The 22,601-nt window shown below is 23.4% G+C and overlaps 1 protein-coding gene across 1 annotated transcript in view; it reads right to left on the bottom strand.

Annotated features, from left to right (window-relative positions):
• The window catches only part of LOC114119437 (uncharacterized), a 268,368-nt gene that overhangs the window by 114,452 nt on the left and 131,315 nt on the right, over positions 1–22,601 (bottom strand). The window contains exons 3-6 of the mRNA XM_027980994.2: positions 16,591–16,701; positions 8,615–8,742; positions 1,836–1,959; positions 131–225 (exon numbers count right to left, since the gene is read on the bottom strand). Coding sequence (XP_027836795.2) covers positions 131–225; positions 1,836–1,959; positions 8,615–8,742; positions 16,591–16,656 — 413 coding nt within the window. The 5' untranslated portion in view covers positions 16,657–16,701. The remainder of the gene's footprint in view (positions 1–130; positions 226–1,835; positions 1,960–8,614; positions 8,743–16,590; positions 16,702–22,601) is intronic.

Raw genomic sequence — 22,601 nt, 5'->3', positions numbered from 1 at the left:
AATCAGAATATCATAAATATTTTATTTTTATGTACACTTGTTGAGCAAGTACCATTAGATTTTTTAAAAGAAATATAAAATATGAATTAGGTATATTAAACTATACTAATATATAAAAATACCAATTTACCTGGCTGTTTGGATTTTGGTCGGCTGTGAATTTATATTTAAGTCCTGATTTTGTAAATTAAAATTAAAATCCTTTTCTGGTGGTTTTGAATTTATCTGTAAAATACAAAATAAGCAAAATTAATTTTCATATTTATGAAAATAATTTTAAAATTTAAAAAAAAAATAGAATTTACAAATAATATGATATTTATTTAAAGTAAATGTATAGGACATTAATATAAATTATATTGTATATAAATTTTTTTTTATTTATCATAAAAATAATTTTAATTCGCTTTTTTTACTCGAGTTTGTATTGGTTCATATACAATTTAGGCTAAAAAATAAATTTAATTCGCATGTTAGTATAATTTTCAAAATTATACAACCATAAAATAGAATTAATTTATAATATAATGCTATATTTTAAGTTGTTTTTATTAATAAAATGTTATTTTATATGTTTTTATTAATTTCCGCTTAAATGATCGCTATAAACTTTTATTTAATGTATCGCAAATAAGTAGATTTCAAAGACGAAATTATTTTTTACGTCACTTTTACCAGTGTTATAATTGAAACATATTTGCATTTAAATCTTTAAAAAAGATAAAATGATTTTTATGCATTGTACATGATATGAATATTCCATATTTTAAAAACGATTATCAGATAATTTCAATAATGAAATATTTATCTATGCAATTATTTTTAAATATATTTATAAATATGTATACATAATTTATTTTACTTTTTTTATAGAAATCATATTAGGTATGCATATAAATAAAACTTTTTTCATGCTAATAAATACCTATATTAATTACTCGAAAAGAAATTTTGAAAAAAATTGGGTTCCTTGCCTTCTTGTCTTAAGATCTTACAAACGAATTTTTCAAATTTAAACATGAACTTACTTATAAAAATTTGACTTAAAAAATGTATTAAACACGTTTTGACGTTTAAATTCTTTTGCTACACAAAAACTGTATGAACGCATAATAATACAATGATATGAAAATATTATATTAAATTATGCAATGGTATGCCGTCATACGTGATATAATTTAATTGTTATTGTCGCATGCTCGTGTGAGTATATTTAAAAGTGTCTTCTCTTATAACCACATAACTTATTACCAGTGGTGCAACTAGTGGGGTGCAAAATACATTCTTTGGAACCCCTAAGTTAAAATTTAGCACACCCTGTTTTTATATCTAACTTTTATTATTTTATTGAAATACCATAAATGTTATGATTTTAAATTTTGGAAAATTTTCAGAAAAAATATTTAATTATTTGTTCATAAGTCATATAATATAATTCATTATAATTCATTCCATACACGGATATTCCTATAATATTGTTAGACGATTAACGATAGGGTATACATTACGGAGGAATATATTTCTTACGAGCTATTTTTAGCCAATAGGTCGCATCAAAAAGTACTATATATGTGTGGTACATTCACATATTTAGCATCCCCTGTTTTAAAGGTCTAGTTGCACCTATGCTTATGACATGTTAATGATCGTTTACTACGCACACACTAACACGAATATCATATTAAATAACTTAATACTGCCTATACTCAACCCTTTACATACCGGATCCCCTTTCTAATGATTTACAAAAACCTAAATCTAAAATTATTACAAATTATAATAATAATTTTATAAAACATTTCTGTATTATATTGCAATCATAAACACTTACGCACCTGAAATTTATCTCGATGTATCATTAAGAAGTGTTTAACTTTTGAAACATCGTTTGTACGAATAGCCACTTCCAGTAATTGACTTTCAAAACCAAGATGGTCTGTAGATGCAGAAGAACCAAAACTAAACATAAAAATAATAATTAATGTACAATAACTATAATATGTAATTAGTATTAAAAAATTATTAAATTATTTTCATTAACGCATTCTATGTAGATAATATTTTTTTTTTTTTTTTTTGAATTTATAATGGATAATAAATGTATGATTTTATAGCTATAAGTTTAATTTTTAGTAGTAGTTTAAAACACGAAAACACTGTAATTAAAATTGTTGGTATTAGGTTTGGTTTTTAGTGATCACTGGATTAGGATTCAAGAGAATGCATTCTCTACTTTCCATAGAAATTATTTTTTTTTTTTAATTAATAATATAAAAATATTTCTATGTAAATAATATATATTTTCTTTTCAAAATGACCTGAATATCCCAGAATCCTTTCATAATAATTGTAAGCTAAACTTATTGAAAATATTTTATTAAAATTTTTTATGAATTGCATCTACAAAATAGTGTTCAAATACTCATGATTTATGAATATAAAAATTTTGAAACTCATGAATACATAGAAATTGTGTCTATGTGTTCTTATAATGTTTGAATCACTATAAGACTAACTGATGAAGAACTTTGTATTAAATTTTCAAGTATTTTGTCCCAGCCAAAAAAATTTAATTTTTAATTTATTTATTTAATAATAGTTTTTGTAAATACTTTTTAATTTTTGTTAATAATTTAAAAAAAAAATAATATATTATTTATATTATTTTATATTATTAATATTGAAAAATTCACTAAACATTTATACTAAAATTATTTAGACATGATAAAATATCCGATTTGTGTTGATGTAGTTTTTTTTTCCTGAGACGAATAGCTTGATAATTGAAAACAAGATTCCGCATACGTTTTTATTACAGTAGTAAAAAAATATTAAAAATTTCTAATTTTTTTTTATGCATTCAAACTTTAATCCGTCAAAATCATGAAATGGTTAACTACTTTATAATTAAAAATTATTAATTTCATATATGTATTTTAGAAGTATGTATGTCTGTAATAAACATAATAAGTAAAATGTAATAATAAAAAAAAAAGACATAAGATTTATTTCATGATCAGAAATAAATACTATTGCAACGTGCTCTGATGTCATATACATTAAATATAGTATACATAGGTGTCAAAACGTAGATAATGATGACCAAATCCAAATGGGAGATATTTCTTAAAACCCATGGACGAGTTCGTTAGAACGGATAATGATCAGTAATCTCGGGACCAAATTAGTGAAGGTAAAAATTAGCCAAAATACAATTAAACTTAGTAAGCGAAAAACAACGCTATAGACTATAAAACAGCGGAGCAGCTTTTCTTGGAAAAGCTGGCCGCGTCGATAATATTATATTTTATTATTATATTATTATATTATATTATATTAAATTATATTATATAGCGGCATCGTTCATGGTCATACACGACATCATCGCACGCGCGCTTGCGATTTCACAGGAAATCATCGATATATGATTTACGCAAATGCGTGGGAAGAGCGGATTCACGTACACTGACCAGCAGGGACCTGCCGGTACCGCGGGGGCCTCTGGACGAAATATAAGGGGTCCAGATTAGGCACATTTTAGACGTGATCCACCAGAGTTATAGCGAGCACCTTCACGTCACCCAGTTCAATAATTTTGTCATTTGGACTTAGAATATTTTTGTCAAAATAAAACACTTAGAAATAATTCAACAGTCTTCATTTTTTACAAATATTCCATTCGATACTACATCATTCCATTGCTTGTACGTGGCACGTTACACTATATATATTATGCTAATATAGGTAATTACAAGATAATAGTAGTTACTTAGTAATCTAATATCATGTATTGTTTTTATATTGTTATCGTGTATTGTAATTATGTTTATGTAAAATAAAATATAAAATATTTAATAACAATTATAAAAATATAAAAATTGTATACATAAATTAAAATATGTTAAAGCCCGTATTTCATCATCAGAAGACAACGAGGATGAGTAGATTAAATATTTCTTATTGATAGTTTAGATTTTAATAGTGACTTTCTCTATTTTAATTGATTAAGTTATATGACACACTGTTTAAGATCTAAGAGCTATGGCAATATAATTATAAGAAACTGTAAGAAATACGTTTAAAAAGTATTTAGTATAAGTATTCGATTACCTACTTCAATTATTTAAAATTTTTTATAAAGGTTTAAAGTTAATTTTTTTTCTATATTATTGTAAATTCAACTGTAAAATAACACTATTTCTCTTCAAATGATTTCTGATATTTTTTTATAATTTAAAAAAGAATAAGAGTAAATACTGTAAATTGTCACTAAATATTTATATGTTTATTTTCAATAAGCTATAACATTTTCAAAATGCTTTTAAGCAATTTATAGATATTTTTATTTTTTTTTAGTTTTATTACAAATGTTTATACGATGGTTTAAATATTAAAAAAAAAATTTGCAAAATTCCACCAAAGTTTTTTCTTAAGATATTTTAAATTATTTTGAATACTTCAGTACAATTCATTATTATAAACACATATTTTTTTTAAACTTCAAATTAGAATGAAATTACATAATATTTAAATTATGAATAACAATATTCATTATTTTGTCATACTTTACTAAAAATATTAATTTTGTGTACATCAAACTACTACGTATCTATCATCATATTTTGCATTCACACTGTACATTGATATTTTCAAATACAATGAAAATTTAATTCAATCTTCTATATTACCATTGGTTATATAATATATCAACAATCCCTATACCATAGCCTATTTGTTTATTCTATAACTATTGGTATTATTAATACTAAAATTAACTACATAAATTAATATCAATATTAAAAACTTTAAGATAAAAATAAATATTTAGTGATGTATCGCAATATACTGTCTCTACTGAGAATTATTTTTCGTACATAATGATAAATCATTTAACTAACATTTAACACATCATCAAAGTGACTTTCTTGACACCTAGTAAAGTGGTACCCACTTATACACTTTTTTTTTAGTTATAAGTAAGTATATTATTTTCAGAAGTTGTTGTATGCTTAGATGTAAATAAAATTGGAGTAGTTAAGCTTATTAAAATTAAAATTCCTTAATAATGTAACTATTATCGTATTTGTTAGCATGTGGTTAGAAGTATTTTTCTAAATACTTATGTAATTAATGTACTTTTAAGATTGGTTTTTTTTTTAAATGTTTTTTTGCATTGTGTCATTGAGGGTTGTAATGTATAAGTGTAAGTAACATTGTAAGTAGCAAGTGAATTTTAGTTGTGAGACTTTAGGCCTGTGAGTTGAAAACGAAATACCTCAAAAGCCATAAGCTGTTCTTGTTGAATTATAAAAATAACTTAAGTATACAACTACATTCATTTCTATTACATATTTTTAGTTGAAATTTTAATTTAATTTAAAAGAAAAATATTTATTTATTATGTTGTGATTTAATTATTTCATAGATTTATATGATGAAGACCTAAAATTATTCACTATTACATATAGTATTACACATCTGTAATGTTATTATAGGTATCACAACATATTTTTGTAAATTTTTCTCTTGTGTTCAACTATTTATATCACGAAATTTAAATCGTTTGACGGCACGTAAGTAATTACTACATTTAAGATAATAATATTATATAATATAATTTATGCGGTATTTTATCAAAAATAATTTGAACCTTCGGTATTAAGAATAGAAAAGTAAATTATAAATATTTTAATTATAAATTAATATTCTACTGCCATAATATTTCTACAGTCTGACACACCGTCTCCACTCAGGATCGTTTTTCGTTTTTCGTAGTATGCAGTAGTTAATTATTGAATTCAAATTTTAAATATCCATTACACAGTGAAGTACTTCATAATGAAATACGCATGAAAAATAATATTCAGGAGAACTCGCATCTCAGGTTAGTTCTGAGACTGTGAATAGTAGTGAAATTCCATAATTATTATATGTGTTTTATTACGATTTCCAATTAAAATATTTATAATATAGGTTAATATACTCTGTATATGATTATTATTTTTCGTATTTTAATAAATTGTTCAAATGCCTAATTGACTAGTAATTTGTAAAAATATTTAAAATTGTTTACTTATATAAAAAATAATTAAATACCTAACTGTTTTCAATTTATATCTATTAAAAATAATGTATGTTATACAATAATGTTATTTTATTATTTTCATTTTCAATAGGTACATAAACAATAAAAATATGTGCTTTTAAAAAATAATAGTATTAATAGATACCACTAAAATAGCCAAAGATTAATAAAAAGTACAAAGAAAAATGAGCTAATTTAAGATAATATTATTTCATGGTACCTACGCAACTATTTTAAGAAAACAGTATTAATATTCTAATAAATAACGGTAACATTAATTAACGTATCATTTAACTTTGTTGCTAAATGGCCTAACTGAAACAAATTTACCCCTTATGACTAAAATAATATGTCAGTACAATGAGAATAAAATTTTTACCAAAGTAGTAAAAAGAGAAGAATAAAAAAAAAAATTATAAAAACATTATAATATTAGCTCATTCCTAAAACTTTAAATAAATGATTATTTATAAAAATCATTAATCATTAATAAAAGTATACAGAATTTTTATTTTTATTTTTTTATGTTATAAATAATATATGCTATGCATTGTTTTCAGATTTAATAATATTTGTTTACCGTTGATCAATTTTTTATAGTTATGATTAATTTTGTGTGGAATTATTTACAAATGTTATGTCAGCACTATGGCTTTCTAAAAAACTATATTAAAATAATTCATATTAATGTTAAAGAACAGTGTACCTTTTAGTAATTTAAATTGCTGAATATGGGTGTCTAAAAATCATTGAATTTGAGTTTTGACATGTTATTTTATTCTTTGTTAGCTACTATCTCCAAGATTTAATAAGTTTACTAAAGAATTCTCAGAACGATTCTGTTTACTGCAGAAACATAAACATCTAGAACATTCTAATAATGTGTACCACAGTATATGACAAACTAAACAATATATTCATGAATATATATTTTCATAAGAGTCATGAGTTAAACTTTATTAATTAAAAGTTTATAAAATTTAAGATAAAAAGTACATAGTTTACAATAGATTGATAATAAAATTTTATTACCGTTTATATGATATTCATTTTCAAATATTATCTCATATATTCCATACCTATTATACAAATGTAATAATTATTTTATAATGCAGTTTTTGCCAAAGTTCTACGTGTATCAGCTTTTTTTCATAATTAATTAACAAAAAAAAAAAAACAATAAAAATATTTTATTGTGCCTATAAGTTATCATGATTCAAATAAAAATCATTGAATCATAATATTATAAGACTGTATAGTTCAGGTAGATATATAATATTTTAGTATTTACATCTTACATAATATTATATTATTTTTATATAAATATTATTAATTAAATATTTTATTAGTTCATGTATTACCTATATATGTTACTAATAAATGTTAAATATTTTATAATAATTTCAAATATTTGCTTAGTATTTAATTAACTGATAATTAAAAAAACACTATCTATTAAGCTAGTTGGGAATATATTTATTTACTTATCATTAACAATATTTAATATTGTAATTTTAGAATCTATGAAGATCGATGAATGTATTAATTTTACAATCATATGTTTTCGGTTTCAATCTAATATCACCTTTTTTGACAGTAAAAATGCTTCGATTTTCATCTTTGAAAAATGGTTATTTTGAAAAGTTATCACAGGGAATCATAAATAAAAATCAGTATTCGACAAAATAAAATGTTTTTATTTGTTGTTGTTGTTATTATTATTATTTTTTTTTTTTGTAAATCTAAAACAAATAGTCCTAAGCACTTGAGATTTTTAACGAATGTTTAAATTAATAGCATTTTCTATAATTGTATCAGTTTTAAAAAATTTTCATCTTTTTTTTCTTTATCTCTATACACATTTGGAAACTATTTTTCATAAACGTAAAAAAATTCAATAAATGAATCGCCCTTTATACTCGTAATTATGTACGATTATCATATATTGTAGTATATGAGATGTAAAAAAAAATATTGTATTAGTAATGTGAAAACAGATATCATTTTGAAATAATATTTAACATTTTGGTAACATATAAAAACACAGGTATAGAACTAATAGAACCATATTTCTCACACATAACTATTACTAGCGTTAGTATATCATACATTGCTTACTGCTTAGTCTCACAATTCGTAGAACGCATATCTCTGTTAGTAAACAGAATATTTTAGTAGATCTTAGTATAGTGTTTATAAAATTTGCATTGTTTAGTATAAACTATATTGTATGTGTACATTGTACTCTCTTAATAGATTCCTATGTATTTTAATTTAATAATTTATAATATTATTCTAAAGACTTCTATAAAAATTCATGGAAGTATGGAAGTTTTCGATATTATATTATAACATAACATAATATGTTGCGAATAAAGTATGGGTATTTACCTATTATAATTAAAAGCAACATGAAACGTAAGTATCTTAATGAAGTGAATGATCTTAATATTTGATTTATAGTAAGATTAATAATTATGCGCATAATATATACATTTTACCATGTTATTTTATGTGTTCAATAAATACCTGTAACGTGGAGTGCTTAATGGGATAAATATTTTTGATGAATTTAACACGTCTTGTTGCTGTTCAGAGCTCTTCTCGTAGAGAGGATTAAAGCCCTCTCCTGAAGACGCATTATTTTGACGGTCGTCCTGTGAACAAACATATATGATCCATGAGTTGCATTATACTATTGTTAAAGTCCAAATAAGGATAAAATATATAACATTAAGACAATGAAAACATTTGTGTATACAGGGTGATTAACCAAGAATCTTCACCCGTAATATACCTTTTAATAAATAATACCTAAATTTATAACTTATAATTTTTTCGTTTTTGGCAAAAATAATAATTAAAACATTGGTAAAATATGTACAATTTAATTAATATAAAATATAGTATAATATATGTTGTGTTTACTTCAAGAATTACAATTTACAACTAGGAATTTTGACAGGTTTTAAAATATAAATGAACTGAATAATTCCACAAATAATAGTTCTACGAATCTGTCATTGGAGTCATCGAGAATATAACGACTAAGGTTTTAATTAAATTAGACTCGAATACGTATAACCACCTTATCGCCTATCAGGATAAAAATTACATAATATTAAATTAATAAAGTACAACTTATAATTTTAAAAAGGTTTTTTATTTTATGTTTGCGACATTTTTGTAGACAAATTGTTCAACAAATATATTTTGAAATATAATAAAAGTCCAACATTTACATGAAATATAAAAAAACAACACAATTAAAATGCAATAAAATGCAATTTTATTTTAAAATATGCATATTATGTAAAAGACCTCAAAATATTCAAAAATATGCATACTAATATTTTATCTTTGAACTCTTTAGGTTATGATTCAAATGCAGTAACTTTTTGATGCACTCAAAAAAAAAAAACATACAAATGCATGAACTTCCGGGCCCTATTTACTACAAGTAATTTATTAAGTATACTGATAGTCTATATCTTCAAGTTTTTAGATTTTTAAGAACATAACAAAATAAGTGTTTTTCAATTATACAAAATCCCTTCTTTTTGTTGTTAATAGATTTACAACTATTAGATGATTTTGTAAGACATAAAAACATTTACAGTTCTCGTTTTGATATTAAAATAACAAATGAAAATATAAAAATATGATTTTTTTATCAATACATTTATTTTCATGTTAAAATATTTTAAAGGATTTTTAGGAAAAAATTGTAGAAAAATAATATTTATAATGTGGTTTATTACTTATTTATTATATTATGTATTATATATGCTAAACTATTAATGAAATTACAAATGAATAATATTAGAATTATACAAAAAAGTTTTTTCTTACGATAAAACACTGTTAAAAATTTAGAACAGGGTTAAGTTAAGTTATATTTTAATTTATAAAATTTATAGTTTCAAAAATTAAAAAAATATGATAAGTTTTTACCTAAAATATTTAAAAATAATTAATTATACCAAATTATAATACATAACTAACATTAAAGCTTTTTAAGTTAATTAAAAATAATTTTATAAATTATAGCAAATATTATTAAAAATCAATTTATTTATGTATCCAAATTCCAAATATTGTCAGGTTATTCATTAACTATGTATATAAAACTAAAGAAAAAACAATAGAATCTAAGAGCTTGTTAAAATCGGACTTCTTAAAATCTCACTATACTTTCCATTTTCTGTATTTTTTCATTATCTTTACCGTAACAAACTAATAAGAAATTTAAAACACAATAACCAGTTTAAATTACCAACTAAATAAAATATCTAATCAAAATATCAGGTCACGTGAAACTTCAAGCGCACTAACATTACTCGAAAAATGATCACAAGTAAAACAAAAAACACATTGTTGTAATTCCGATACATTCCTAATTTATCCCCATTTCTAAAAGCACGTGTAATGGGAAACCAATCTTTTTAAGTCTAAAATAAGTGAAGCTAGATTTTCCAAATCGTATTATTTATCATTATTTTTAACTCAAAATCAATTTATCAGGTACGTGATTTATCATTATTTTTGAAAATTAAATTTATAATTTAAATGTTATCGATATAATAAAATAATAATAATATACATATTATTAAAAGCGTTTCAATCGTAAATATTTTTTTTTCTATAGTCATAATATTTATATAGTTTTTAAAATTACATTATTTAAAAGTATTTTGATAAAATACAACATTGTATAATTAAAATGATATTTTTTAAATAACTTATTAATTGTAATAAGTAAAAGTATATTTATCCCTTCTATAGTAATATAAAATAAAACAATTAATTTAATGTAAAACTAAATTATACAGTTTAAACTGGCCAATATTTGTCTTAAAAAATCGATTAAAATATTAATTTTATTTATTCAAAAATAATTAATTAACAATTTTAAAAACGGTGCGAAAAAAATGTTTTTTATGTATCCTGGAAACTAGTAAGTTTTGACTTAAGACCTTTCTCACAAACACCGTCCATTTAAACATAACAATATATTATGTTATTTAATTTGTATATTCTTATATTGAATAATGTCTATTTAGTTTGAAATAATTAAATATAATTTAATAACTGTATTGACATAATAATTAATAAAATAATTACTTTATGGACTCTGAGCATATAATTATAGAACAAATTTCACGCATCTTCATTGAAACGTTTACCAAATAGATGAAAAATATGAATGCAATTTTTTTAACAACATATATTATTATATATCCAATGGGCTCAGTCGTTTAAACATTTACACTCTTAGACGCGAGGATTGTAGGTCTCATTTTTATTTTTATTAGGATTGTGTAATAAAAATTACTCGTTAATATAAGTTTCTATTGTAAACACCAAATAACTTTACGAGTATTATTGCCGAACCGATAGATGAACTAGTTAATAAATAAATTAATATATATTGACCACAAATATAAAATAAATGTTATACATAATAATGATAAATAAAATATTATTGACAATAATATTGAAAATCAAAAAAACTCAAAAATAAGACGTTATCTTATTAAGATATATTGTTATAAATGTACACTCATATACAAAATAATTTAAAATGTAAACAAATCCTAATATTGCTAAAAATATATACATTTTATCACGAGTAATAATACGTAACGATTATTTTATATTTAATTAATGTTGGTGTGTTTTTTAAATTAAATAACATATTAAAAATTTTAATGGCAAAATAATGTATGTATCATATTCAAAAAATTAAGTAATGATAGCCTTAATAATTTATAAAATAGTAAATTTAACTAGTATATAAAACTTAAATGCATTTTGAATCTGGAATTGATTACTTTATAACGTGTACACATTTCACTTTCGATCAATTAATTATACACTTTTTTTTAATCATTTAAACTGTACGTGTAATTTACGTAACTAGGTGACTGATTAAATATTAAATAACTAGAAAGAAATAACAGAATGAGGTTTTTTTTTCATTTTAATCGTAACATAATAAAAATAAACGAATTATTCAATTCTAATCGAGCTTATTCAACATTCACGTTATTTATAACCTTGATAGTTGAATGTTAATAAAAAAAGTTTTTTAGTACAAAAAATGTATGTATATATGTATGTATCATGAATGCATTTGAATAAGTGAAAATCTACAATTGAACATAAATACTATTTTATTATGTATACATTTTTAAAAAGAACGATACTATTGTATATTTTTTATTATTTTTTATGATTACACGGCACTCTAGATAGGCAGTTTAGCTACACCATTGTCCTGTTTCATTTTTTTTGGTATCTAATAATAATAATAATAATAATAATTTTAAAAAAAACTAAATATATTGAAATACAATTTAATAATTGTGAGGTGTATAGGTTTAATATAGTAGACAGAATCATAGCAAAAAGCTTAACTAAGAACACATAGTAATTCATAAAGTTAATTTTCAATAACACAATCGTCTATGAATAATAATTCATGATAAAATAATTATTTAGTAATTTATAATATTTAAATTCTATGCTATGTTCAACAAATATGTTGACAGTATTTTATAATCAATTAATGTGTATTTTAGCTATTAATAGCCAAATTCAAAGTTTTTACGGTGTCACCGATAATACTATTACTGTATTTGACACATTTTGGGTATATTTATTCGCCCTTTGATTTTTGGTGCAGTGATTAAATCCTACGTACAAAACTTTTTGACTTGTCATTTTTTTAGTCGTCTAAAGTTTTGAATTAAAAATCTCCTAAATAAAAAATAATACGTAGTTGGTTTAAGAAGGCCACTATAATAACATGTATAAATTACATCAAACTATGAACTTGAACATTTTTAGTTCCTACTTAATTAGAAGTTCACTGATAGTGATTATATGTATGTGTCGATAAATCGTAATTTAAATAGTTATTTAGGAATTTTGTCTCAATTTAAGTATCTTCATTTATATTGATTAAAATATATAATATTATCTAGTTACAGTTACAACTTAATAAATTAAATTCCAACTTTTTTGTTAACGTTAAAATTGCATGAAATATTTAAAATACTTATAAATATAATATGTCATATATATTTATTTTATATTTTATACCGTTCAACTTGTTACATGGAGGGGTATTAATATAATTACTTTTAAACTATACAAGGAGTTAATTTTAAGTAACAGAATACTTTAGTTAATTACTTTTTATTCAATTATGAAGGTCAAATATTAGTTTCGATTACTACAAATTTTAATTATGTATAAATATAGTCGTATATAAAAAAAAAAATTCTTTTTATAATTTCTATTGGATTAGGTTTATAAAATATTATTTATAAATACTCGAATTCTATTTAAAAATGACAATGAGATATTCTGATTATAAAAATGTATTAATGAATCGATAAATCGAACAAATATTTTTGAGAAGTTTATTATCGTGAAAAAATGTCTACCACATTTTGTGAAAATATATAATATATATAAATAGAAAGAAATAATATGTAAAGGATAGGTCAAAACCGCTTTTCCTCTGTGGATTTTAACGGAAAATAAAATTGTTTCTCTAGTGTTGAGAAAAAAAAACTTAAGGCAGCTGTGATTCGTATTTAGCTGGGACAATAACGTGATTTCCCATCGGTCACTCTCTCGGGAACTAAAAGTTTTTATCCAATGAATAATGAAAAGTTTTGATAGTCTCTGATACATTTGTTGTGGTCGTCAATTGGTAATAAATTCAAAGACATAAAGACTGCGAGTATTAATTGTCCCTATGCAATTCCACTCACTGTAAGGTGATCGCTTTATATGTAGTTGCCACCAAATCAGAGGTTAATTCGTGATCAACAATTCTGACATACACACGCACATAAATGAAAATATAAATGATAGCGAGTTAATTGTACAATATCTGTCTTGTGAATTATTATGTAAGAAAAGGCAACGCCCATGTTTAATAATATTGCGTATTTGTCATCTGTTAATAACCGATATGAATCTTTGTATTCTATTATGAACAGATATTTTTATTAAACTAAATAATAATTAAATGTATTAATGTAATACTGCGATAAAATAATTTCATACTCCAGAGTCCCGTAATAGACAAAAAAAAAATAAATATTTAATAAGAACTTATTATTAAATAAAATTACCATCTTGTCACACATCCAATTCTTCAGTCTTCCCTATCCAAAGCTCGTTCTTTTCAATCCAGTTCTCCATTCAGTGCCTTCACGTTTTTTTTTTATCATCTCTTCCCAGTGGTCTTTTATCAACTGGGTACTCGTCCATGGCCATCCTTATTATATTGTTTTGGCTTCGTCTACCGTCTACGATTCATGTTCAGCAGTAAGTAATTTTGTTTTGTAATTGTTATTGTTTTATCCATTATTAGTAGATTATGAATTGGGTTAAAAAGAATTATTTTATTTATTAGATCATTGTTGAACGACGTTTGTAGTAGTGAAAATTTAATAAACCAGAAAAGATGAGTAAACTTTTCTTTTTGCGCCATTGTTGGTTTCAACTAATTTTTATTTTACTCATTGATTTATAGTTATTTAATGTATTAAATTTAACACATTGTTATTAATCTTTAATATTGTTATATTATTTTACAATAATACTATTATTATTATATTATTGTTGTTATTATTGTTAGATTTGATTCGGTGTTTGATACAATAAATTGTCCTTTGGCATACTAATCGAACTACTAATTATTTATATAGGTATTAACAATTTACCAATAGATCTGCTGCCAAATGAAAAATTGTTAAATATAATAAGTCACTAAAAATGTTATGTTAACTATTAAGTATATATTCGTATAATTATAATTAAATGTATTATATTATTTAAGAAATGCATCAGCAGCAATAAAAGAAAAGTAGACTAAAGTTATAAACTCTTGTGTGGTTGTTTTTGTGTTAACGAATTGTGTTCTAATGATAAACATGAGATATTCGAGTTTTGTTCAGAAAAGTTGATTGATAAAAAGTTTTTGCATTTGAATGTGTTTGCCTATAACGTTATATATATATATATATATTGCTCTTAGTTCGATATATTAATAATAAATATGATTACATAACGTTAATCTTGTGTAAAATATGTGTTTTTATATTTTTGGATAAATTCTTTTATTTGATTTATAATATATAACAGTGTTATTTAAATTCTTTTTTTCTAACTAACGTGTAATAGTTATTATTTTTAATTTACTTTATTATTTATAAATATGATGAAATCACATTCATTCGTGTAATAAAAATATATGTATACAATATTTATAGTATCAAAATATTCAAAACTGAAAAATGTCTTGATTTGAATTTATTGCCAGACAGTTTGTGTAAACTCGATTTTTTTCGACAAAGGATACAGCTCGTGTACCTCATAAACATCTATACCGGACAACTCGTGTTTCTAGATAAAAATCTGCTGGGCGCGACTCTGCAACTTGAAAAATAACTTCAGTTACACGATTCTGTGTTTGGAACGCAGCTCTTTTGAGCTTTTGTCTTATCCTGTTCCGTTTCGATGCCGTTCACGCCCCCTCCATGTTGTGTAATCAAGCACGGCGCACATTTTACAATAGGCATTTTCAAAATGTATACACATTGTCACTGCGACGCAAAGGATGTAAGTATGTATATGTAATATATATATATATATATGTAATGAACATATATCGTAGTATTTTTTGTGGCCATCATTGCAATAGCCGTGCTGTAATATTGATGTCACCTGCTATTTACATGCTGTATTGACTTTAATATTTTAGTACTCATGATTTTTGATGTTATCATTATTACAATAATTCGTTGCATTGTTAGACATGTATTATTGCATGAGTTTTTTTTAAATGCACTTACCCGATGTTTCAAATGTTATTTAATAAATTCTCTCAAAATAACAGAGTTTTGATTGTGTACAGTTCATTTTTGTGTTTTATATATTTTTTTTTCGTGGTTAATGGTTCCTATTTTTCCTATTTTTCTTATTTTTTTCTAAGCCATCGACGAGTATTTATACCCACCGTTACTGCGATTGTATATTGTGTATACGCGTTAACAGTTATATTGTTATTATTAATCTTATTATTATATTATAGCGTAGCCGAGAGAGCTATTATCGTTTCACTATTATTTATTACTTAATGACTGTATTTCTGTGGATTATTATTATTTATTATTTATTTGAACCAAAAATACAGTCAATTATCACCATTCATGTATTGTTACAATTTGTATAGTTCACAAGCAGACATACACACATACACACGCACTCATTACTACAAATGTCAGTTAATTGTTCGTCAGTATTTAACTGTGTTATCGACAATTGCTGATTGAGCTACTCACACACATTCAGACAACTACATTATTGTTCGGTTGTTGAATAAAATGTTTAAAATAGAATACTATGTTTGAAAAAAAATTATCTGGTTTTATTAAACCTTATATTTCAACATAATAATATGATTGCTTTTAAACACTTACTTCAATGTTATATTCAATTGGTGATAGTAGGGGTACTTGAGGTCTATTGATACTGGAACCCTTCATTTCAAAACAACTTCGTCATTACCACTTCCCGTACTTGGCTACAACCTAAAAATAAGTAATATTTATTAGTTTACTTAACATAGGACTACATTACTTAATTTTAAAGCAGCTTATTAAAAAAAAAAAAAAAATCTAAATATTATAATGTATTACCTATGCTATAATAATGAAGATGTGCTTAGCATCTTGTAAAATGAAAATGTATTAAGAAAAGTTTCATCTTGGTTTATTTTATACTTTAGACACTAATAATTACGTTAGCTATTTCTTTTTTTTTATTGTGAATGGTATTTGCATATTATTGTCCTGCAATAATTACTGTGTTGAAAATAATTTAATTATACACTTTATCCCTATCTATTGTATTTTTAGATAGTAAGTATAGCGTGAGTATTCTAGTGACTTTTTAAAAATTAAGTACATGGATTTATTTAAAAAGTTATTTTTATAATTTATTTTCTGCGTAAGTAAAAGGTATGGATAATTTATACATATTTAATTTACATCTTAAATTCAGTATAAAATTATCTATAGGTGAAAATCCATCTATATATTTTCAATTATATTTTTCAATTTTTATTACCAAGTATACGTAGTATAATTTTTGGTACTTCCTAGTTTTATTCGTGGAAGTATTGAAAAAACTAAAATTAACGTTTCATAAATAATTGAGTTTATCATTAATTTTTTTAAAATATCTAAAACAATGTTTTATTATAATAAATTATAGTATCATAATATCCATAGTTATCTTTTTATTTTATAATGTTATTACTGTAATACATTTATAAGTTAATAATAAACTTAAATCATTGAATGTGGTTAATACTTCAAAAATAATAGTTCACAAAAATGTCAAAATTCAATATCAAAAACGAGGTCAAAACTGATATTCAATGAATTTGTAGGTGCAATTGTTGTGATTATTTTCTAGAATTATAATAATATACGGTAGTCATGACAATTTCAATAATTTTCATATATTATTCAAAAATCCCATTATTATTTACCAGGTACCACACACATTTTTAAATTAAAACAACGCGTGTCTCGATGTATAATATATAATATATATTTATACATTAATGTTATGATATATATATATTCAAATAAATAACTTTAGGCACCTTTAATATACTGGAAGGCTCACACATTCCATAAAATATTTTTCCTGGATTTTTAAATGCAATATAGGTACAAAAAATGTAATTTACTAATTTGACTGGAACCGAATTGGTTACCGAGCCCCAACCCCACCGAATTCGTTCCAGTTTGAAAAAATTATTTTTTAAGGTAAGCCGAATTGGTTTCCGTTTAATTACGTACATTTTATTTCTCTATTTTATAGGCTTAGGACTATCCACTTAAAAGTATGCTTGGTTAAAAATAATAAACAACAACTTAGTTCCCTTTTCACTAAACATAAACTTCATACTAACGAACAATAAAATAAAAAAAAAATATACATTAAAATACAATCCACGTATAAGCAAAAACAAATTTATAAAGGTACAAGTATAAATTACGATGTATATTTGATACTGTACAGTGCTCACTAATATTATTGTCATACTTACATGGGATCTATATTATATGCCAATTGCTCATACAGCGGTAGAAGTACGTATATCTCAACTATTAACTTAACTGATCAAGGTATCAGAAATAATTTGCTAAGTCTCCAACAGGCAACAATCAATTGTTACTTTAGAGTGTATTTTATATCTAAAATATTTTTTTTTCATATTTTATACTATCTAATTTATATTCTGTATCAATTATAACAAATAAAAAAAATTTAACTGTTTGACCTAAACACAAACAGGAACCAATTCGATTACTCCCACTAATTTTTAACAGATGCAAATAACCATATTTTTCAACATGATTTTGTAGGTATCAATTTTCAATTTTCAGTTTTATTATTTATATTATTTCTCTTGGTATAATTTCTTAGAATCTATAAAAAATTCTATTACGATAACAGTGTATTATTTTTTTTTTTTTTTTTTATAATAATATAAAGTATGAAATTAAACGGTTTTAATTCTGAAATAAATAATATTTGGATTATACATTGTGAAAATAATTAAATTTAAGTAGTCAATTTTTGTATATATGATTTTAGTCATATAAGTGTATTCAATAAAATATATTTCTTAAAAAACAAATAATTATTTTCTAATTCAATTACACTGTTTCTTTGTAGGTAATACATTTCCCATGTAATATGTTTGTAAAGTGTCTACAAAAAAAAAAAAAATTCTAGTGAAACTAATATACCTACTCGTAGTTTTATAAAGGAAATTATGAAACATGTAAAAAAAATGTACCACTATACATTGATTGGTTTATAAGTAGTCTCTCGTGTGTAATCTGCTTTTGATTATACTTTGAAATAATTTAGATTTAAAAAAATGGTGTGATACTCATTGAAACCAATTAAAAGTACTTTTGAAATTCAAACTAAGTATGATCTACGATTATTTTGATAAAAGAATCTCTATTCATCCATGAAATAAATAAAATTTCTAACAGCACAAAAGATTTATTGAGATTATCGAAGCTTAGTTTAAATTAATAACCACACGTATCATATAGAGTTGAATATTATAGTATTTATTATTATTATATTTGACATAATATACGTGTTACTGACATTATATTACCTTTTTATTATTTATTATATAAAGAACAGGGACACGACACGAAAGTTTCGATTTAATCAATAAACTGAATTTTTAGTAATAAGTTAAAATAGTTTCGTAATATATTTAATTTATATAAGTTGTGGTTGCAGATTGTTAGACTTAAATGATAATTTAAAATAAAATACCTCTGAATTTATTAAAATTTGATATAGTATAAATAATTATAAAGTGCCAATAAAAGATATCATAACATTTCGTAGGGGAAATTAATTTTTGTTTTTGTTAAGTTATATACTACTATTCCCTCCACTCACACATATGTAATGCATCATTAAGCCTACATATTATTACCTATATTATATTTAATAGATAAAAAATACAATCAAATTATTACCATTAGTTTAAATTTTGTTGTTAAAACCACTTAAAACAGATTGTTTTAGAACAAAGTTCAAACATTAGAATATAAACTGAATAATGTAATATTTATGTTGTGGATAGAAATATATTTTTAATTTGTTTTTAATGAAAAAAATAGAACTTTTTTATCTGCTTTAGATATATTTATTTTAACATTGTTCTTAAATAAATTAAAAGTTACCCAAATCAAAAGCTAATACAATGTAACCTCTTTCAACAGAAACCTTTAATTATAAGATATTTCTCAGTAACGGACAAATCGTTCGGGTCCCAGCAAGAGCGCTATAAGATTAAAAACAAATGTCGAACGTCAAATATATAATATTATTAGAGAATTTTTTTTTCGGAATACCTATGTATAAATTTCTGAATTTAATTTTATTTAGGCATTTGATTAAAAGATTTTTTGTTGTAAACTAAAATTAAACGACACAAAATAAAAGTGTTTTAATCATTTTTATTTGGTATAAATATTAATAATTCTGTTACCCACCTGCATAATATATAATACATTACAAATTGAAAAAATTACATTAGTTTTTATTTTCTTATTCTTATTTTTTTTCCTGGTATGAATTTCCAGTTTTATTATAAATAAAAAATTAGATTATTGTGTATTTTTTATAACTGTAATTTTTAACTCTTAATTAAATTTTAAATTTACCTTTTTTTAGTATAGGATTATGTACAATGTTTTAATACAATTCAATAGAATTTATTATTGCCAAAGTTTGTGCTTATGTTTGTTGTAAAACTAATATTGCTACGTGTGAAACCAAACAAGTACGACACGAAAAAATAACAAATAATTTATGGTAAAATCATATATGGATGGAGCTGGTTTTCCATCAAATTAATATAAATTTAGAAAAAATATTATAGATAAATATGTTTTTATCTATATTGTACCTACCGTCCAACATAATAGTAAACAAACATTATTTTTAACCATTTACAATTTGATTATTTGAAAATAAAACAAAATTTGGATAAATAATATTAAATCCATTTATTTTAAAAATATAATTGACTAACATAAAATCTGGTCACGTCGCACGCAAATAGGCAGTTAAAAAGTTGGCAATTATGTTACGAAAAATGTTCATTCGCAATCGTAAGTACAACCCAATTGAAATTAATGTCACTCTTCTAAATAGTGGATACCTCTGAATAACCGACACGGAGATTTTGGTAGTCTTGTTTGTTTAAGTAAATATAAATAACGGGTAACTTTAACGAAAAATATGAACCTGTTTATATATTACTTTTGATAAATACATTTATCTTTATATGTAATTTATTGAATACGATAAGGTACATACAGTAAATAATTATGATCAAATGACAAATATACACATTACACGAACAGAGATGGCTTATTAATGTTACATATCTACCTTCAATATCGTATTTGTCATGGCTTTAGTACAGTCGCGTTTGACATTTAAAAATAAAATCGACATAATAAAATGTTATGATATAAAGAAACAAAGTGTTCGTAAATTGACCACTCGATTTAAAGTTGGAAAAAACTCAAATCGGATCCATACTAAGTAATGGGTAAATTTATTGGGTAATAAGTGGTGTGATGAAAACGTGAATAGAAAGACAATATCGAACTTCATCAAAATTAAAAGGTAAGGACTTTGAAATAGATCATGTGTTACAAATGGTACTGCTAGGTATGTGTTCAGAATTTGTCTATCTCTAGTCCTCTTATATATTGTATAAGAACAAAAGTTGTAGAAATCACTGAAAATTCGAGTAAAATGAATTGTTTATTATCAAACGGATGGCTTATTGAGAGACTTCGCATACATTAAAACATTCTTTATAAAGCAGTATGCAGAGAAAATAGTTCTACTGAGGATAATGTTGTGAACGATTGGAATAGTAAATTAGTGAAAATTTTTGAAGGATTTGTTCTTTTTTTTCATTCATTCTGATTTATAATTTAGATGAAATCGACTTCTTTTTTTTTCGTGTCTTACCCGATAAAACAATGCGTCTCAAAAGCAAGAACTGCAACAGTAGAAAAACAAGTTAAAAATATTTTATGGATATGTTATGTGTGAATATGAAAGGTGATTTTAAAACATCGTAGGTGGTTGTAACTTTACAAGACTTCAACATTTAAGGCGTTAAAACCACCCAAAGTTTCACTGTTATTAGTTAATCGACTTCAGTGTAACCTTAATAATAAATAATATTAATAATCATAATTATATAACAACAATATTTTTTTATTTTTTTAAGTCCATACAATTTAATAATATAATATAATAATTTTTCCTAATTGTCGATAGTTTGAACAGTCACGTACTCACATAAGTGTTTGCTATTTAAAGGTTTTACTATGCTAAAAATTTAAATAGGTACTGTATACTACTCAACGTTCATATTATTTTAATTGATAAATATTCGGATCAGAAGACGTTTTTCACCAAATTTCACCTTTGAGAATTATGATTACGTCATTGTGATATACTATAACCGTTTGGCGTATCATCCCAAAAATCAACCATTTCGAATCATCACTCTTGCCAAAAAGGATTTTTTACAGATAAAAACAATAATTAAGTATTAACATGTAATTTAGTTAGTGAATTTACATTTGATTATTGCGTTAATATGATACCAGTGTATGCTTGTTCGGATACGATAATTTATGATTTAATTGTCATTAGGTATATTACTCTGGTTATAAAATTCAAAATCATATTACAGTTTATTACAGTTGTTCATACTGTTTCGAATATTGGTATTTATACCTACACATTGTACACATAAAATCAAATAAATCTAAGTAACCACACGAAAAATTCTCGAAAAATAGTCAGTAAAATAGGTACTAAAATATACGTTCCACGCGCA

The sequence above is a fragment of the Aphis gossypii genome, chromosome X, assembly GCF_020184175.1.
Source record: "Aphis gossypii isolate Hap1 chromosome X, ASM2018417v2, whole genome shotgun sequence".
In the NCBI taxonomy this organism is placed as follows: Eukaryota; Metazoa; Arthropoda; class Insecta; order Hemiptera; family Aphididae; genus Aphis; species Aphis gossypii.
Note: the sequence above shows the minus strand (reverse complement) of the source record. Positions and strands in the feature narration are given on the sequence as shown.